A 20,560-nucleotide genomic window follows, 5' to 3' on the forward strand; every position below is an offset into this window, starting at 1 on the left:
TAGCTGATTACTAACAATACATTTGGATTTCCAACAATAGAATGTCACTATAGTAACAGTAACGTATCAATAATAAAATTGATTGTACATTAGTTAATCTGATTGGGAGTATATGTACTCATGGGAGTTATTTTAACGATAGTATGTCTTGTGATACAAGTAAAGAGAAAATTTGCTTCTTATAAATGTTGTGTATAAACATTATCAGTATTAATTCTAAAATGAACATGAAAATGATGTGGATGCACGAGAATACCGGAGTCTATGTTAGCTACGCGCCTGGGATGTTGTTTTCAATGATTATAAAGACTTAAGGATGTACTCCTCTGAGAAGTCAAAATTTTCTTGTATTAAACTTTTTTTCTCATATAAATTTTTGGAAAGAGGAGTTCATACCATGAAAGAAAATGGAAGAAAAAACATATGTCCGTGTGCTCGTTTTTGAGTTATTGTCACTCAAAGATACCAAACTGACAAAATAGTGGATTTTATTGGAATTTCGCCGTTTTGACCACATACACTAGAATTTAAAGCCATAATTTCCTAATGAGGTGTTTGATATGTATGGATGTTTGTAGAATTTATTTTCCAGTAGTCTTCATTAAAAATATATCAGTTATGATTAATAAGAGTCATATTTTTTCTCAAAATAACAACATATGCTACCCCTACCCCTTAATTTTGAGCTCCAAAATGCACCATTTTCAGCCATTTTTGTCAAATTTAATACTTTATAGAAAAAGTTCTGGTATTAAACTTTTGTCAATAGTTTGCATATCAATAGGGAAAGGGTTGTTCTTTCTTAATCAGGCAGAAAAATGGGGGGTCCGTGTGCTTACTTTTTTGCCCCATTTAAATATATGTTATTTTTCAATATTTTTGACTGAAAAATAAAAGTGCTCAAATTACCATTAAATGTAAAAATAAAGTGACAAAAGTGTATCATTTCACACATTAATGTTCAATATTTTAATTAACATGAACCCAGTGAAGATTTACAGCAAAAATTAACTCGATACAGCTGAAAATGCTGACGCTGTGATGATTTAAGTAAAAACAATTTAAGTGAAAAATGGGAAAACGATGGCTCTTCTCAAAGCCAAAAAAGACACAATTTCAAAATGGCCGCCAAATGGGCCATTTCTAAAAATCGCTGTGTAAAAAAATCTACTAAAAATAGAAATGTAATTTTTTGACAAAATTTGCTACAGACCACATGTTACAGATATTGATAAATCGTATTTGAAAATCTCATAACGTTTTTGATCTATGTCGAAACGAGACTTTAACGGGACTGAAACCACAGAAGAATACATCCTTAATGAAATATTTTGTACATTGTAATTATTATACGCATTATATATATGTACATATATTGCCGACCTCAAGGCACGATCGCAGCACTGATTGATATATACCGGTGTATCCTGTATAAATAAGACACCTGTATAAACCAGACAAATAAAATGATCCGTTAACATCTGGTTTTGACAAGTTATATATATTGTGTGTATATATATAAGCAAGCGGTGTAGCTCAAATATATATATATATATATAAAACATGTCCATTAGAATTTATATGTTCAACCGGTTTATTTATTTTTTCGAAACTGTATGAAACGAGTCATCGTGAACATAGCTTTATATAAAACAAGTTACTAGCTTTGAAGCTACAGAATGTATGAAATTCATATGATATGTAACTCTTTATGAACAATATATCATTATTAACAAAAAATAAAAATAATATATATTATATAATTTATAGCTTATATAAATAAGTTATAATTTATGTACAAATAATAAAATGTACATGTATGCACACTATGGTCGTGTACAATATCTCGATTCGACGTTTGAAATATACAAATATACTTTATTGTACGTCATTATATTTATACATGCAGTCATGTACATCTAATTAGCCAGCCTAGAATGCTTACTGGCACATATGGCACACAAACAGTTCTGCGTTATTTAGAACTGCTGTAACATGGTCTAGCATTGAAACTGGACAACATTCTTGGTGGTAACTTTTTACGCAATCGACACATTCAAGGACAATTGATGTTGGGCATTTTTCATGTGTAGTACTGCGTCTACAAATTGGACAGTTTTTGGTTGAGTTCTTACATTTATATTTCTTCTGACCCTGAACTTTAACACATTTGCCCTTTCCTTGCATTGCTTTCTTCAATTCTCTTTGCTCTTTCCTCTTCTGTTTTTCTTCTATTAGGTTTTGTTTACTCTCCATTTCCTTTGTCTTTTGTTCGTATATTGCGTCGCTTGTAAGGAGCCTGTGTACGGTTACTTTCTTTGTGCTTTCTTTTACTTTTGGTGCTGAATACTTAAAGTTAAACATTTCATCGACCTGATCTGTCCATGAGGGCAAAGATTCGCAAGAATTTGCAGCTTCGACTATTACAGGAACAGAAATATTAAAATTACCAGAGTTGTCTACAGTACCATGGATTTCCCCGCTAAGAACAGACTCTATAATATCTGACTCTGACAATACTGTGCCTATACAATCATCGTTCTCTTGGCTTGTGGTGCTTACTTCAATCTCTGTAGATACAGCATTAGTTTGGCTAACAGGCGAGGGAACACTAAAAGAAGAACTAACAGAGACGGGCCTAGAGTCAATCATATTTGCACTCACATCAACAGGGAGTAAACTGCGTAAATTGGCACTAGGATTGGCATTTATTGGAACATTGGAGCTGGTAAGAGCAGTATCACCAGATGAAGAGGGGGAACCGTTTACATTTACACATGGATCGTCAACTTGGGGAAGTGTGTCGTTCATACTCAAGTTATCCGTGTGAGAGGAAGCGTCACCGGACGGTCCTATGACAGCAGATGGTTCAGTATTGAATGGGACGGATGGTGCAAATGCTTGTGCTGTGACTGCGGACTGATCGACAGGATATATACCACACTTCCGGAACCCACTTTTGATGTTTTCAGGTGTGAAAGCCTCGTCATGTGCCACCCGAAAAAGCTTTGGCCACTCCCACTTGGTTATGGTATTATTTGGGTTATTGGCCATGAACTCGGAACACACGCGACTGTAAGCTCTTGAAAGAGGACCAAATACGGTTTTGTCGAGCGGACAAAGGTATTGCGTAGTGTGTGGCGGGAAGGCTAGGAGAGTGATATCATTTTCTCTTGCAGCCTCTATCAAACCTAGGGTTTCGTGGGACGAATGCGAATCAAGGATAATCATTTGTGGGCGTTCAGGACCACAGTGCCTCAGAAAATGTTGTTTAAACCAAAGTTCTCCTAAAGCATCTTCCATCCAGGCACGTTGCTGGAACGTGTACATGGTATTAGGGACGCCCTCCTTTGTATTGTAAGCATACAGACTTTTGTATGTTTTCCCTTTGATGATTACCATAGGGGGTATTTCATTGCCCGCGGCGTTGATACATGCCATAACACTTACATTATCTCTAGAGTTACCAACGCGTCCTGGGAGATTTCTGACCCCAGTTTCCGCTATGACCTTGGCTGGTTTATGTGTTAAAGGGACACTGGTTTCGTCGATATTCCATATCTTCATGGGTTGATCCTTAAGTTTTAGGGAATCAAGGGTTTCGTTTAATGCATGGAAATAATTTCCTGTTACCACAGGATTTAGCATTCGTGCCCGAACGGTTGATAACGCGGTTGGACTTCTAATGCTTAGATCTGGGTGTCTTTTCATAAATCTGCTAAGCCACTCTTTTCCCGGAACTCCGTTTCTAAACGGCGTTTTTAGCTGCATCCGTTTGCAGAGTCGGGCAACTCGTACAGCAAGCATTCGTCGAGTAAGCCCGAAACCCTTTGCTGCCGCATCTTTCAACTTCTTGGCCAGTTCCTGTTCTATCTCTAGTGGAATTACTGTTGGTCGACCTTGTAAACAGACATCGTCTGTTTTCCCCTTAACTCTGTCCTGTATTGTCATCACAGGCACTCCGTATTTGGTTGAAGCTTTTCTTAATGAAAGCTTTTTCTGCCGAACAGCTTCAACGGCCAATAGTAACTTTTCTGTCGTGTATTTCTGACGAGACTTTTTTGATACCGAATTCTTTACCATGGCCTGAAAAGAAAGTGTTTCAAATGAGTAATTTTACTCTAGACTATAAGTAAGTAGAAATGTGCTTTTTCTATTTATTAAAAAGAATATATATAATCATAGTAATACTCTTAGAAAATGCATGTATGTGAATTAATACATGCATGTATTAGGCTAGTATACACTTTATATGACAACGCAGTATGTACGGATTTACACGTCTCGGAATGTAAGCTATATAGGAATTGGATGGTAAATCCGTACACTTTTTTAATCCGTAATTTTCTAAATTTCTGACTCAAAACAAATTTAAAAAATATACAATTAGAAAGATTAGATATCTGAATTCAATATTATCTGATTAACATTTGCTGTTATGTTCTGAATTTCTCAAAATACCTGTTACTCACGTAAAATTTGATGAGCTCTACCGGATGTCAGACTCGTCCAGGATAGTGATTCATATATAGCATCTGAAATAAGTGCTTATTTCCTATGAGATTCTATGAAACAAGTCTCCTATCATTTTATGTTCTTTTTTGCGAGCCCTCGCGAGAAAAAAAAATAAAAATTCGGGTTTCATTAAATATCCTATGAAATAAGCATATGTTTAAGGTACATTTTATCACATAACTACAACAGCATACATTTCGGAGAATTTCAACATCAAAATATGCCATTTTGCCACGAATACCAACGTCACGTCACTGCTTAGCGACGTCATAATGTATTTTCAGCCAATGAAAAGCGCTCCAGGTTATGTGTCACTAGTCACATATCACATGGGCGTAGTCTCTGGATACTACATAAAGCATGTACAGACGACATTCGTGTTTCACTTTGTTAATCGTGCGGCGTCGAAATGAATGCTTTCTCATTCGTGGCATAAAATATTGACTCCAAAATGATAATTGTGTTTGATCAGTGTTACATCTAGCCGTTTGAGACCCTTCTGGTGAATTTGGTAGATATAATTGACTAACATATGCTTGGCTTGAACTTGATTACAATGGTTTCACTGTTCCCCGCCCAACGAAGTTGGCGGGGGATATACAAATGGGTTCCGTCCGTCTGTCCGTCCGTACGAATGGTTTCCGGAGCATAACTCTAAAACCAGTAGAGATATTTCCATGAAACTTCATACACACATTGGTCTTATGGTCTAGTAGTGCCTTTTGCTATTTTTAGGTTATCATTTTTTGCATTTTTTCCGTAACCATGGAAACATTGCTGAAAATATCATATTTTTGTACCAGGTTCGTTTCCGGAGCATAACTTTAAAACCAGCACAGATATTTCCACGAAACTTCATAGACATATTCTTTTTATGGTCTAGTAGTACCTTTTGCTATTTTTAGGTTTTCATTTTTTGCACTTTTCCCGTACGAAAACGAGTAGTTTATTGTTCAAATTCCTTTATAAACCTTTATTCAGAAAAACGTTTATTAAGTAGGAATGCATTGAATTGATGTTTATATAGTGATTTGTTATAAACACATTCTTAATACAATAAAGATTTTGGAATATTAATGACTGCCTTTTTGCTTATGAAGATATCACTACCTTTTTGCATATGTCGTCAAATTATGTTACCTATTCTGGCCTTCTTAAAGATGATTTAATGTTGGTAGAAACATATGGCGCAACATTGTGTTATTGGATAAATCAATGGTATTAAATAAATTTCATATCCAACAATCACTCCTTGTGTCACCTCATTTTACCACATAATCCACCTGGTATCCGCTGATTTCGCCGTTTTGTATGTATGCATGTGTCACTAGTGTGTTATAACTCTTTTATTGGCTGTGCCGGGCAAGAATTCCATTGTGACGTCATGAATAACTCTTTTATTGGCTTGCCGGGCAAGAATTCCATTGTGACGTCATGACAGAAACGATAATGTGACGTCGGGAAAGTGACGTCAGGTTTCAAGGACGGCGGGGCATGATGGCTATGTCTGCTGAATTTTTGCAGTTGATTTTGACGTTGACTATCTTTGAAATGGAGATTATTGTTTTGATAAAAAGTATTTCAAATTTGTGCTTATTTCATATATTGTTTTATTAAAGTCGTCTCAATGTTTTAATTCTTGCTGTATACAATACTTTATTACTATTTTTTGTTTTGTTTTATGTATTATGCTCTTAAGGTGTAAATACACATAAAAGAATTGTTGGAAGACAATAGAATCTCCAGTTTTTAGATTTATATTTTTGTATGTGTAGGTTTACAACTCCCATTATTTATACAGTGAAAATAACTTAAAACTCCACAGTGGATGTTGGACGTACAGACGCTACTAGCTGAAATGTCTAATAATTAATTGCCTCTTGTCATATTTTTATTTACGTTTTTACATTAAAATTATGATAACTTTATCAATGAAACCAACTTTCATGTAAACCTGGCCTATTATAACAGATCAATATTTTTTTAATCGATTAATCACCTTTTGTAAATCTGTATTTCTCACCATAGACTAAATGGATCTATATGGTAAATATTTTAGGAAAATTTTAAAAGATCAATATGTTATTTCCATTCACTATTGTGATAGAAGCCATGGATTGCATTGATCACCTCTTTGTATGTATCAAAAAGTTAATGTATGTTTACAAAACCGTTCTGATAATTGAGTAAATGTTATGTATGTAAAGCACATTGTTATAGTAAAAATTATGTAATTGTACCATGTACAATGTATGTATTGATTAAGGATGAAGACGTGTCCGCTTGAAATAGATACCTCTATATTATTCTATCTTAGACAGGGGTTCTAAACAACAGGATTATGGATATATTCGTAATTTTAACATACAAAATGCCCACTACCCTCCCCTTTCCCGCCCCTCACAAGCTTGTTATGCCTATGATCGCCAGGAAAGAGATCAGTAGAATCATTCGCCCTCTGTGGTGTGAGATAGAAGCCCGAGGGGTTAGATCATTAAGTTGTAAAAGACAAGGCTTTGTCGATTGTTTAACAGCTTCAGAATCTCATCCCGATGTTTGAGATCTCCTGTCTCACCCCTATGAGGGTAAATGATTTTGTTTTATCTTACGCTGTGTACCACTTTGTATATCTTATGCGTGCTTTTTGTTTGTTTGTTTGTTTGATTTATTAACGTCCTATTAACAGCTATGGTCATGTAAGGACGGCCTCCCATGTATGCGGTGTGTTGCGTGTATGTTGTGCGAGGTGAGTGTACTGGGAGATTGCGGTATGTTCGTGTTGTGTCTTCTTGTATAGTGGAACTGTTGCCCTTTTTATAGTGCTATATCACTGAAGCATGCCGCCGAAGACACCAAGCAACACACCCCACCCGGTCACATTATACTGACAACGGGCGAACCAGTCGTCCCACTCCCTGTATGCTGAACGCTAAGCAGGAGCAGAAACTACCACTTTTAATAGACTTTGGTGTGTCTCGGCCAGGGGACAGAACCCGGAGCCTTCCTCACAGGGGCGAACGCTCAACTCAAGGCCAAAAGTGAGGCGGTGCCAAGGGAGGCATTAGGAAGGATAAAGTCAGTTAGGAAGAAGAGAAAAGATAAGCTCCTGGTTGAGATGACCTCAATGAGTTGTCGTCTTTGCCGTCGTTGTGACGTCATTTCATTATTGTCGTGACGTTATAATACTATTACCGCACATCATAATTATGTTGTCGTAAAGTAATAAAATTATTGAGAACGTGCAAACTCTATCTTATTCTATCTTAAACAGGGATTTTAAGACAAGATTATGGCCATGTTCTTAGTTTTAATAGTCAAATTGTCCACTTCCTTACCCCTCCCTCTTATTACTGTGGGTTTTTTTTCTTTATGGTCGCTAAAAATAGACTAATAGAATCTTTCAGTGAAATTACATATAAACTCTGACATGATTCAGATAAACCTGATACAATCTATGATATGTTAATAATAGAACAATTATCCTTCTAGAGCATTTGGTCGTTTTCCTTGTATTATAGACCCCTTGTACTTTAGACATGTGACCCTGCAGTTAGGGCGTTAGAATTCTACCTGCTGCCCCTTTTGCATGATCGTAAAAGGCGACTAAATTAAGGATCTTATCTTTTTTTTCTTCCTAACTTTCTTTCTCCTTCTTGTGTCTCCCTTAACACCGCCTCACGTTTGGTCTTCAGTTGAACGTTCGCTCCTGTGAGGAAGGCTCCGGATTATGTCACCAGGCCGATACACACCATAGTCTATAAAAGAGGTAGTTTCTGCCCTTTCTTAGCGCTCAGCAAACGGGGAGTTGGACGACTGGTTCGCCCGTTGTCAGTATAATGTGACCGGGTGGGGTGTGTTGTTTGGTGTCTTCGGCAGCATGCTTCAGTGATATAACAATATAAAAAGGCAACAGTTCCACTATACAAGATTACACGACACGAACATCCTGCAGTCTCCCAAAAGACACACCTCGCACTACATACACGCTAAACATCGCATGTATAGGAGGCCGTCATTACGTGACCTTGGCTGTTCATAGGATAGTAGTTAATCAAACAAGCAAACTTTTCACATGTCGTATACATAATGTGCATTTCTATCTTTTTAAGATTTCTGAGCATGGTTTTCTTGTCAATATTAAAAACTACGCCACCAAAGACATTGTTTTTCTATTTCGAAAAGACTTACAATTGGGGGTTTGGCTAATTAAAACCAACAGAATATAGGACGATATGCATTATTTTTCTATGTGATACTACTGCTAAAGGTATTTTTCAACTAAAACACTTATAACATATAATAATATAACTAATTGAAAGTTTGTCATTGTAATTTTGAGGTGTCTTCTGTCAAGGAGAATTATATCATAAAACTCTCTGCGAAACTTCTCTTAAAGACCGTTTTATAGAGAACAGATGAATTTTGGAGGATTGAATTCAGTGACTGCTGATTTAACAGTGAAGGTGATCGGATAGTGTAGTGGTTAAGTCATTCGCCTTTCATCTATATAGTGGTTCGATACGCGGCACGGATAAGACAAGCTCAGGGGTCATCAGCGCGATCGCATAGGTTTTCTCCATTTCCCCTCGCGCTCTTGCATATGGGTCAAATAAAGTCATATTTATATATAAGCTGTTTTGTATTTGATGTAAAATAAACAAGAGGCCCAAAGGGCCTTAACGGTCATCTGACTACCTTGGCAATAGTAAAACTAATTATATATGGTGTCACTTTGTCAGGACCATGTCAGGATCATTTTCAATTTCTTTCAACAAATTTTATTTCAAACAAGAGGCCCAAGGGCCTTAACATATAGGAAATTAATTAGATATAGTGTCATGGTAGCCATCTTCGATTTGTGATCAACCAGAGATGTAACAATACTTTGTCGGGACCATGTCAGGATCATTTCATGCAAGTTTCAGCCAAATCGCACCGGTAGAACTTGAGAAGAAGTTCAAAATGTGTTTTCAAGATGGCGGCTGTGGAGGCCATCTTGGATTTCGCATCAACCCGAAAAATAACAATACTTTGTTAGGACCATATCAGGATCATTTCATGCAAGCTTCAGCCAAATAACACCGGTAGAACTTGAGAAGAAGTTCAAAATGTGTTTTCAAGATGGCGGCTGTGGCGGCCATCTTGGGTTTCGGATCAACCTTAAAAAATAACAACACTTTGTCAGGACCATCTCAGGATCATTTCATGCAAGTTTCAGTCAAATCGCACCGGTAGAACTTGAGAAGAAGTTCAAAATGTGTTTTCAAGATGGCGGCTGTGGCGGCCATCTTGGATTATGGATCGACCCGAAAAATAACAACACTTTGCTTGGACCATGTCAGGATCATTTCATGCAAGTTTCAGTCAAATCGCACCGGTAGAACTTGAGAAGAAGTTCAAAATGTGTTTTCAAGATGGCGGCTGTGGCGGCCATCTTGCATTTCGGATCGACCCGAAAAATAACAACACTTTGTCGGGACCATGTCAGGATCATTTCATGCAAGTTTCAGTCAAATCGCACCGGTAGAACTTGAGAAGAAGTTCAAAATGTGTTTTCAAGATGGCGGCTGTGGCGGCCATCTTGGGTTTCGGATCAACCCGAAAAATAACAACACTTTGTCAGGACCATGTCAGGATCATTTCATGCAAGTTTCAGTCAAATCGCACCGGTAGAACTTGAGAAGAAGTTCAAAATGTGTTTTCAAGATGGCGGCTGTGGCGGCCATCTTGGATTATGGATCGACCCGAAAAATAACAACACTTTGTCGGGACCATGTCAGGATCATTTCATGCAAGTTTCAGCCAAATCGCACCGGTAGAACTTGAGAAGAAGTTCAAAATGTGTTTTCAAGATGGCGGCTGTGGCGGCCATCTTGGGTTTCGGATCAACCTAAAAAATAACAACACTTTGTCAGGACCATGTCAGGATCATTTCATGCAAGTTTCAGTCAAATCGCACCGGTAGAACTTGAGAAGAAGTTCAAAATGTGTTTTCAAGATGGCGGCTGTAGCGGCCATCTTGGATTATGGATCGACCCGAAAAATAACAACACTTTGTCGGGACCATGTCAGGATCATTTCATGCAAGTTTCAGCCAAATCGCACCGGTAGAACTTGAGAAGAAGTTCAAAATGTGTTTTCAAGATGGCGGCTGTGGCGGCCATCTTGCATTTCGGATCGACCCGAAAAATAACAACACTTTGTCGGGACCATGTCAGGATCATTTCATGCAAGTTTCAGTCAAATCGCACCAGTAGAACTTGAGAAGAAGTTCAAAATGTGTTTTCAAGATGGCGGCTGTGGCGGCCATCTTGGATTTCGGATCGACCCGAAAAATAACAACACTTTGTCGGGACCACGTCAGGATTGTTTTGCGCAAGTTTCAGCCAAATCGCACCGGTAGAACTTGAGAAGAAGTTCAAAATGTGTTTTCAAGATGGCGGCTGTGGCGGCCATCTTGGATTTCGGATCGACTTGAAAAATAACAACACTTTGTCGGGACCATGTCAGGATCATTTCATGCAAGTTTCAGCCAAATCGCACCGATAGAACTTGAGAAGAAGTTCAAAATGTGTTTTCAAGATGGCGGCTGTGACGGCCATCTTGGATTTCGGATCGACCCGAAAAATAACAACACTTTGTCGGGACCATGTCAGGATCATTTCATGCAAGTTTCAGCCAAATCGCACCGGTAGAACTTGAGAAGAAGTTCAAAATGTGTTTTCAAGATGGCGGCTGTGGCGGCCATCTTGGATTTCGGATCGACCTGAAAAATAACAACACTTTGTCGGGACCATGTCAGGATTGTTTCATGCAAGTTTCAGTCAAATCGCACCGATAGAACTTGAGAAGAAGTTCAAAATGTGAAAAGTTAACGCACGGCGGACGGCGCACGGCGGACGGCGCACGACGACGGACGAAACATGATGACTATAGGTCATCCTGACCCTTCGGGTCAGATGACCTGAAAATCGGATGCATGCATTATAAGAGACAACCGTAAAAACACCCAACAACAACCGTCGACTCTAAATGCTGGACATTGATTTTAAATTGATCAAAGTTGGTTCAATTATTTACCAGCCAGTAACACATCGACCCTCAATGTTTACATAGTTAATAGTCTATAATTACATGTTTTCTGTGATTCGTAACCCTACGTCAAAATAGAGGATTGGGAATGAACATGGTCACCGACATATTATGTTTTGTAATAATTGCTGTTTATCTAAATGGAATCACTGATGGAACTCATACAGGTAATTACATTTTTTAAATAGTGTATATATATATCAATTTTAAAAAAGAAAAAAAACTTATTTTTTTATTGTATCGAAAAAAATCCTGCATTTAATTGCCCAATTTCTTATATGCTGCTTTACCTAATTCATACATTATATATATTAAGTTATTAACGTACACTAGCAAAATAGGACATTTATAAAAATAATATCTATATCACTGGATATTTGAGTATTTTCTTTTCGTCTTCTAAATCGTGTACTATTGTTTTATGAGATTCTACATTTGATGTTTTCTACGACGTTTTGACTACTCGCTAAGTATTACCTCACTTATTTTCGAATATCGTGAGTTTACATATTATACATTGTCGCTCTCAAATGCTACACATAGTATTTGTGTAAATAATTTCTAAACAGTCAGTCATTAAATTTACACTAGCAAAACTTATAATCAATACAATATGTTTGAAGACCAAAAAAAAATCATATATTTTAATCAAATCAAATTAAAACACGGCATAGGAAAACGCGAAATTTAAACGCACCAAAATTAAACCTCCTGATTTTTATACCAAAATTTCGCTACAATTCTCCCACGCCAAAATATCCCAATTTACGGTATCTCGAAATAAGAGGAGGAAAAAAATTCCTGTCGCAAGAGACAAAGACAATGATGGTGTCCCGAATATTCATGTTCAATATTTTTCATTCGAAATTATCAAAAGTACAAAGGGTTTTGTACAAAACCCATGATAAATACATTAGTAATTAAATATCTAATTATAATGTGACCGGGTGGAGTGTGTTGCTTGGTGTCTTCGGCGGCATGCTTCAGTGATATAGCACTATAAAAAGGGCAATAGTTCCACTATACAAGAAGACACAACACGAACATACCGCAGTCTCCCAGTGCACTCACCTCGCACAACATACACGCAACACACCGCATACATGGGAGGCCGTCCTTACATGACCATAGCTGTTAATAGGACGTAAATAAATCAAACAAACAAACAAATCTAATTAATGTTTTACTTATTATAACAACTCAGGAAAACTACACAGAAAATATATTCCGAGGAACATTTAGCCAGACACACTGGAACCCATATATTCGCTTTTAGTTTTACAACGAAATTTCCTATTGCAATATTACATATGATTAACCACAGATACTAAAATATCGATTGACAGTCACCTGTTATCTCCATGAGTACTGCAAAACTCAGAAAATGTAAGCTGTCAATCATGAAGATTGACGAGAAATCTTAACCCGAGAGTGGCCTTGTCTCAACCCGGAGGGAGTGAATGACTTGAATGATTTTCTTAACCCGCTCGCTCTTTAATGACATAACTAAAAGAATGATTGTGATTTTTGGTGGAGACTAAGTCTCTACATTTGTGTCTGTTATATCTTCAGAATGTACAGGTGTGACGGTGCTTACCAATAGAACACTGGAAACATGCTACTGGCTTTTACAGTCGAGACTTCGTATTCAAAGCAGTGATGATAAATGTAAGGAAGATGGGGGACACTTGGCTGTTATTCCAAACCAGGCGGTATCAGATGTAGTTTACGCATATATATCAGACACGGGAACTGGGTAGGTATCCCAATTTGTATTCCATCTCTGCATATTAGAATTGTGATGTCATTGTATTTTGAGCGAAATTCACGTCATTTTCGCTGCAAAGTATGACGTTACGCTCGTAATCACATGACGTGACGCTGATCACTTGCCCGCGAGGGCAGATAAATCTGTAATGTACAATTACAGAATAGCTGATTTCCATGATTTATTCCTCGAAAACACCGACATTATACTGAATAAGCACTGATAACGATTGTGAAAGTATGATGTGACATTGTAACAGTTATCATTATTTTCTATATACATGTAATAATATTAACATTTTCACTCCGCTCAGCCTCAATAAACTTGTAAACTCCTATCACTTCATTTCACAATGAAGATGCTTGGTCACGCTCTGACCGGTGTGAGAATACATTTTGACTTTGTTTACATTTCGACCTAGTTTTACGCCGCTTCAGATTTGAATGAACTTTCTGCGATGAGGCATATCTTGTACATTTAGGAAAAAAAACAGAAATGCTCGATAAAGTGATATTACATTTTTGTTTGTTTGTTTGATTAATTAACGTCCTATTAACAGCTATGGTCATGTAAGGACGGCATCCAATGTATGCGGTGTGTTGCGTGTATGTTGTGCGAGGTGCGTGTTTTGGGAGACTGCGGTATATTAATGTTGTGTCTTCTTGTATAGTGGAACTCTTGCCCTTTTTATAGTGCTACATCTTTGAAGCATGCCGCCGAAGACACCAAGCAACACATCCCACCCGATCACATTATGCTGACAACGGGCGAACCAGTCGTCCCACTCCCCATGTGCTAAGCGCTAAGGAGGAGCTTAAACTACCACTTTCATAGACTTTGGTGTGTCTCGGCCAGGGGACAGAACCCAGAGCCGTCCTCACAGGGGCGAACGCTCAACTCAAGGTCAAAAGTGAGGCGGTGCCAAGGGAGGCATTAGGAAAGATAAAGTCAGTTAAGAAGAGAAAAGATAAGATCCTAAATTAAGTCGCCTTTTACGATACCTTTCATGCAATAGGGGTAGCAGGTACAATTCTAACGCCCTACCTGCAGGGCCAAGTGATATTACAAATTGTCAGTAATATAACATTATACAGATATTTTACACGTATTTTGTTGAATCGCTGACTTAGGCTATGTCCCTAGAAAAATGCAGAACGTAGGCTACCGAACACAGTGAGGTTCAACACTCATCGCAAGTAGGCATAATCGAACAAAGATAGGGTCGTTGGAAACCGCCAACATTTCAAGTCGATGTTTCTCTACTTACTTTATACAGAATTTTAATCCCAAAACTCCAATTGACAGCGTAGTTAACAGTTCCACTATACAAGAACCTCGCACAACATACACGCAACACACCGCATACATGGGAGGCCGTCCTTACATGACCATAGCTGTTAATAGGACGTTAATAAATCAAACAAACAAACAAACAGCGTAGTTATCAAATTTCAAGAATAACATCGAAGTCTACCAATGATCTAAGACTAAATCCCAAATTTCAATACGTTTTATTTAGCCTCGGATGCATGGTTATTGGACTGCATCGCATGTCATAGACACGGGTGTTTGAATTCACAACAGGTTTAGTTAATAATTACCAGACGGAAATACAATATTCAGTTATATTCCATTATAATTGTAATTGAGTTTTTAAAAGGATCAATTATATGTAGATACCAACTATTCAGCATTTTCACCACAATAATCATTGTCTTCAAAACCGGACCACTGCTGAATCGAGCAACCGGATTTCACATGGACTGCACTTCTAGTAAAGCGCAGCAGTTTTTGTATTTAAAGCTACATAATAATGTTTTATGATAAGATTTACTAGTAAGCCAATAATTCTTGTATATGAAAACTATTTCAAAATCGCCGTTTTTAATCGTAACAACGCACAAATAATGAAGTTGTTTTCGGACTACATTTTATGTTACCTTGGTGACGAGAAGAACTGACTGGTGGCTGTTTCGTAGCTGTATACACATTTAAGATAACTGGTACAATGTTGCATATTTGTATAATAATCTGATATTTCGCAGTTCACTTCATTTTCACGAGATCAACTTTCTTCATCAGTCAATGCAAGCAACAAAATTGATAATCAATCCTTTAATGATTTTTCTATTACAGAAATGATCAAAAACAGTCATGTAAATTGATGTGGTAGTTTGAGTGATATCCGCATTGTCATAAACCCACGAGTAACCGCTCTACAAATGTATATGTGGAACGGTGACTCGTAGGTTTCCGACAATGTGATGTCCGTGATTATTTGATATGAGGTCTGTATGTACAGTAACTTCACCCATGTAATAGTTTTGCGTGATGCAATAGTGACAAACAGCGCTTTTTATTGGCTCAACCAGACAGAAAATTCATTGTGGCATGCAGTAATATCGGCATTCGAGGACGTCATAACAAAATACTACCTCTGTTAGTTTTTTCGAAATATGGTTTTTAGGACCGGTATGATGTCTAATTCCATTTTATGCTAGTTGCCATTGACAACTAATGTACCATGGGGGTCATATGGCGGCCATCTTGGATTTCAGTTAACAAAAATGGCCAAAATTACAAATTCCCATATATGCGCACAGATAGAGAACCAGACAACAATCAGAGGCAAATAAACACATTTTTAATATGATTGAAACATGCTGAATACGTTTAAATCATAATAATGACATTACGTCTTCTCATTTTTGTGAAATGACGAGAAAACAATGAAATTTTCAGTTTTTCCCTCATGGGACAGTAGTTGTCAATGGCAACAAGCATAAAATGAAACTAGACATCATACCAGTCCTAAAAAACATGTTTCGAAAAACTGTCAGAGGGGTAAATGGGAACCTATTTCTCCTACCCCACTATTTGTATAAATATGCATTTTGTTACACGTTTTTGCTATTTTAAAGATGCTACACCGCTAATGAGTGTTATTTTTTCTTTATGAAAACCAAGAGCAGACGAAATATTATTTTCCTTCGGTTACAAAAGTTACGTATTTGTTACATTGCCACTATTAAATAGTTTGAACTTCTTATCTAACTTCAACATAAAAATAGTTACTGGCATTATGCCATATATGCGATGAAGTTCTGATTCCGCATCCACCAAAAACTAAAGAAGTTATTTACATTATTGTTATGACCCAGAATAACAAAAATGAGAAACCAGCAGCTAAATTCAAAGCACAATTTAATTATATATACAATATTAAACAGAGATGGTTTACAATATCTAAAGTAATTGGTGGTGGTACAAGAGTAATACGATGATTTAAAGTGTTACTTATCTGTATGCGAATGTCCTGGTATAATCCTTGCTCCTTCCAGGTTTCAAATCAACAATAATCACAAATCCACAAGGAAAATGAATGTCCACAGATGTTTTGTATGTTCCATGCAATATGTATAAATCCACACAAAGTTCTATAACCTAAATCAATAATATGACCTTTATAGGATGTAATGATAATAAAGTTATAGGAGATATCTCCCTTATCTAATAACTACATGTATTCAGTGTCATACATAGCAATTATGTTTTGTGTTAATTAAACATTTATTTACACGGGTAAACGCCAATTATTATGGGAATGATGAGAACCATCTTTGCTCTTTCGGCGGTGGAGCATCTTTAAGGAAAGAGTATGTATAAGTTTAGCCTGTCATCCGATCCTTTTAACTGTGCCATCATATGGCAATAAAATTTGTTGAAATGAAAAAATCACCTCTCTTTATGTTGTACATTCTGTAACTATAGGATAACATTTTATTAGAGTTATTATGAAACTTGTTTTGAAAAAAAATTGATCGTCTAGGTCAGCAATAATATAAAATTTTCATCAACTTTTCCTCGTTGGTCAGGTCAAGTTACCTGTATTTGGGATATGACGAATACAATTCGAACGTTACAATCAGACTCACTGGGCAGCAACAGGTGTGGGCAAACTGGGACCGCTGGCAACCAGGCGATAAAAGTGTTATAGAGCCATGTATAGGATTAAAGGTGTCCAATGGCAAATGGCATGACATTCCATGTACTTGGAATACGCGTGCGTTATGCTCGAAATCAACTCCAATAGGTAAATAGACTATTGCAATAATGAATAATCAAACATTAAACATTGTAACAATTTATGTTTTCATTTTTCTCTATTATACAATTGCTTCCATGAGGTTTTTTATGTTTTTGTTGTTGTTTTTGTATATTTTTTGCTACCAGATTACTTGTATGAAAGTTATCGTGTTTCATGCATTGGCATTTTTGGCAGCGGCTTTTTTGCTATACACTTTATATATCAAAGCCTAAGTGACATCTAGAGATATGGAAACGTTTCCTTTTTTAATTTGTATTCACAGACACTACAGCTTGGAACCTGACAATCTCTAACACAACAACCTGGGAACCAGTAACCAGCAATGACACTTCCTTCACTTTAAATACAACAAGTGTACACCACACCATTTACGAACCGAGTAACAGTACATCGCCTGCATCAACAACAAACCAGGAACTCACTACTACCATAACAACAACAACCAAAGAACCAACAGATACCACGACAACAACTCCAGAACCAACAAAAACTCAAGAACCAACAACTACCACAACAAAAACTCAAGAACCAACAGCTACCACGACAACAACTCAAGAACCAACAACTACCACAACAACAACCCAAGAACCAACATATACCACGACAACAACTCCAGAACCAACAAAAACTCAAGAACCAACAACTACCACAACAAAAACTCAAGAACCAACAGCTACCACGACAACAACTCAAGAACCAACAACTACTACAACAAAAACTCAGGAATCAGCAACTACCACGACAACAACTCAAGAACCAACAACTACCACAACGAAAACTCAAGACCCAACAACTACTACAACAACCCAAGAACAAACAACTATCACAACATCTCAAGAACCAACAAATGCTACAACAACCAAAGAACCAACAACAACAACCCAACAACCAACAACTTCCTCTAAAGCAACCAAAAAACCAACAACTACCACAACAACTCAAGAACCAACAGCTACCACGACAACAACCAAAGAACCAACAACTACCACGACAACTCAAGAACCAGCAACTATCATAACAACTCAAGAACAAACAACTACCACAACAACAACTCAAAAACCAACAACTACCACAACAACAACCCAAAAACCAACAGCTACCACAACTACAACTCAAGAGCCAACAACCATCACTACAACAACCCCAGAACTAACAACTACTACAACAACCCAAGAACCAACAACTATCACTACAACAGCTAAAAACCCAACAACTACCACAGCAACCCTAAAACTAACAACAACCACAACAACAACTCAAGAACAAACAACTCCTACAACAACCACAAAACCGACAACTACCACAACAACAACCCAAAACCACAACTTCCCTAAAACACCAAAAGAACCAACACAACCACAACAACACCCAGAACAAACAAACAACTAAACTAACAACTCCAAACAAAAAACTAACAACTACAACAGCTAAAGAACCAACAACTACCATAACAATAACCCAAGAACCAACAACTACCACAACAACAACCCAAGAATCAACATCTACAACAACAACCCAAGAACCATCAACTACCACAACAACCCAAGAACCCACATCTACAATTACAACCCAAGAACTAACAACAACCCAAGAACCAGCAGCTACCACAACAACCCAAGAACCAAAACCTACCAGAACAACCCAAGAACCAACAACTATCACTACAACCCAAGAACCCACAAGTACCACAACAACAACTCAAGAACCAACAACTATCACAATGACAACCAATGAACCAACAACAACCCAAGAACCAGCAGCTATCATAACAACAATCCAAGAATCAACAAATATCACAACAACAACCCATGAACCGAAAACTATCACGACAACAACCCAAAAACCCATAAAAACAACCCATGAACCCAAAACTACCATAACAGCCCAAGGACCAACAACAATAACCCAAGAAACCTCAGTTACTGTAACGACCAAAAAACTAACAATTTATACAAGATCAGTAGAACCTACTATAGACAATACAACACGTGCAAACTGTACATGTCAGTGCTTTCATATCAACTATACTACTAGTGAGCTTGAAGAAAAATTGGATATCTTGAAAGAGCAAACAACAGTAGATACAGAAACGCTATCGTCCACTATCAGAAAAAGAACGTGTGCCGATGATTCTAGGCCGTCTGCCGCCCATGTTGGATATGTTGGGATAGGAATTCTACTTTCTATATCTATAGGACTGTTACTGCCAGATGTTTTTGAATTGATTGATACAATTGTTAGACCTCTTTGTAAAAGTAAGCTATATTTATTCTTTTCAATTATTCTTCGTTAATTGAAGAATAAAATGAAATATAACGATGTTGTTATTTCCGTAGACACGCGCAATGGTTTATATTGATGCAGTTATATAGAGAATACATCATGATCAGTGTCATGAAAGTGTCCCATAAGCTATATTTTGGCAAAGAATAAGACCAAAACATGGTAAACCATCGGCGCGCCAATTTTTTGTTTATGTTTCAAGCCCAAATCACAGCTGACACTGACCATTTACACGTATACTTTTTATCTTACAACACTTATTGAAGACAACATATTTAAGCTTGAAGACTGCAACCAACAATGTTGCAAATATGTCCGTCTTTCATATAATGTTTTCGCCTCGTGCGTAGCTTATGAATGCATGAGACAGAGGAGAAGAGAATAACAAATATGTGGAGCGTTTGATTTTTGGCTTGTTTGGAAACCTATTGATAGTCAAGGCCGTACAAAGGTTGTTCGATATTGAGGTGAGCGAAAGCTTTATTATCCCCCGTCCAACGAAGTTGGCGGGGGATATACAAATGGGTTCCGTCCGTCGGTCCGTACGAATGGTTTCCGGAGCATAACTCTAAAACCAGTAGAGATTTTTTCTACGAAACTTCATACACACATTGGTCTTATGGTCTAGTAGTGCCTTTTGCTATTTTTAGGTTTTCATTTTTTGCATTTTTTCCGTAACCATGGAAACATTGCTGAAAATATCATATTTTTGGACCAGGTTCGTTTCCGGAGCATAACTCTAAAACCAGAAGAGATATTTCTACGAAACTTCATACACACATTGGTCTTATGGT

At 37.3% G+C, this 20,560-nt stretch overlaps 2 protein-coding genes across 2 annotated transcripts; one reads left to right on the forward strand and one right to left on the reverse strand.

Annotated features, from left to right (window-relative positions):
* Window positions 1-1,941: 1,941 nt before the first annotated feature.
* On the reverse strand, window positions 1,942-4,499 carry LOC138336488 (uncharacterized). Its single transcript, XM_069285986.1, has one exon. The coding sequence runs from the start codon at window positions 4,081-4,083 to the stop codon at window positions 1,942-1,944; it is 2,142 nt and encodes a 713-aa protein (XP_069142087.1). The 5' UTR covers window positions 4,084-4,499.
* Window positions 4,500-11,701: 7,202 nt separating this feature from the next.
* Window positions 11,702-18,872, forward strand: LOC138336490 (integumentary mucin C.1-like). The gene is made up of 4 exons (XM_069285988.1): window positions 11,702-11,774; window positions 13,180-13,363; window positions 17,251-17,378; window positions 17,746-18,872. Exons 1-4 carry the CDS (start codon window positions 11,702-11,704, stop codon window positions 18,870-18,872), a joined length of 1,512 nt encoding a protein of 503 aa, XP_069142089.1.
* Window positions 18,873-20,560: the final 1,688 nt, after the last annotated feature.

This window comes from Argopecten irradians, chromosome 12 (assembly GCF_041381155.1).
Source record: "Argopecten irradians isolate NY chromosome 12, Ai_NY, whole genome shotgun sequence".
In the NCBI taxonomy this organism is placed as follows: Eukaryota; Metazoa; Mollusca; class Bivalvia; order Pectinida; family Pectinidae; genus Argopecten; species Argopecten irradians.

Excerpts from the sequence above, each read along its gene's own strand:
- LOC138336488 (XM_069285986.1), bottom strand. The coding sequence starts at position 4,083 with ATGGTAAAGAATTCGGTATCAAAAAAGTCTCGTCAGAAATACACGACA.
- LOC138336490 (XM_069285988.1), top strand. The coding sequence starts at position 11,702 with ATGGTCACCGACATATTATGTTTTGTAATAATTGCTGTTTATCTAAAT. Across the intron at positions 13,364-17,250 it reads ATATCAGACACGGGAACTGG|GTCAAGTTACCTGTATTTGG; the intron begins GTAGGTATCCCA and ends CTCGTTGGTCAG. Across the intron at positions 17,379-17,745 it reads TAAAAGTGTTATAGAGCCAT|ACACTACAGCTTGGAACCTG; the intron begins GTATAGGATTAA and ends TTGTATTCACAG.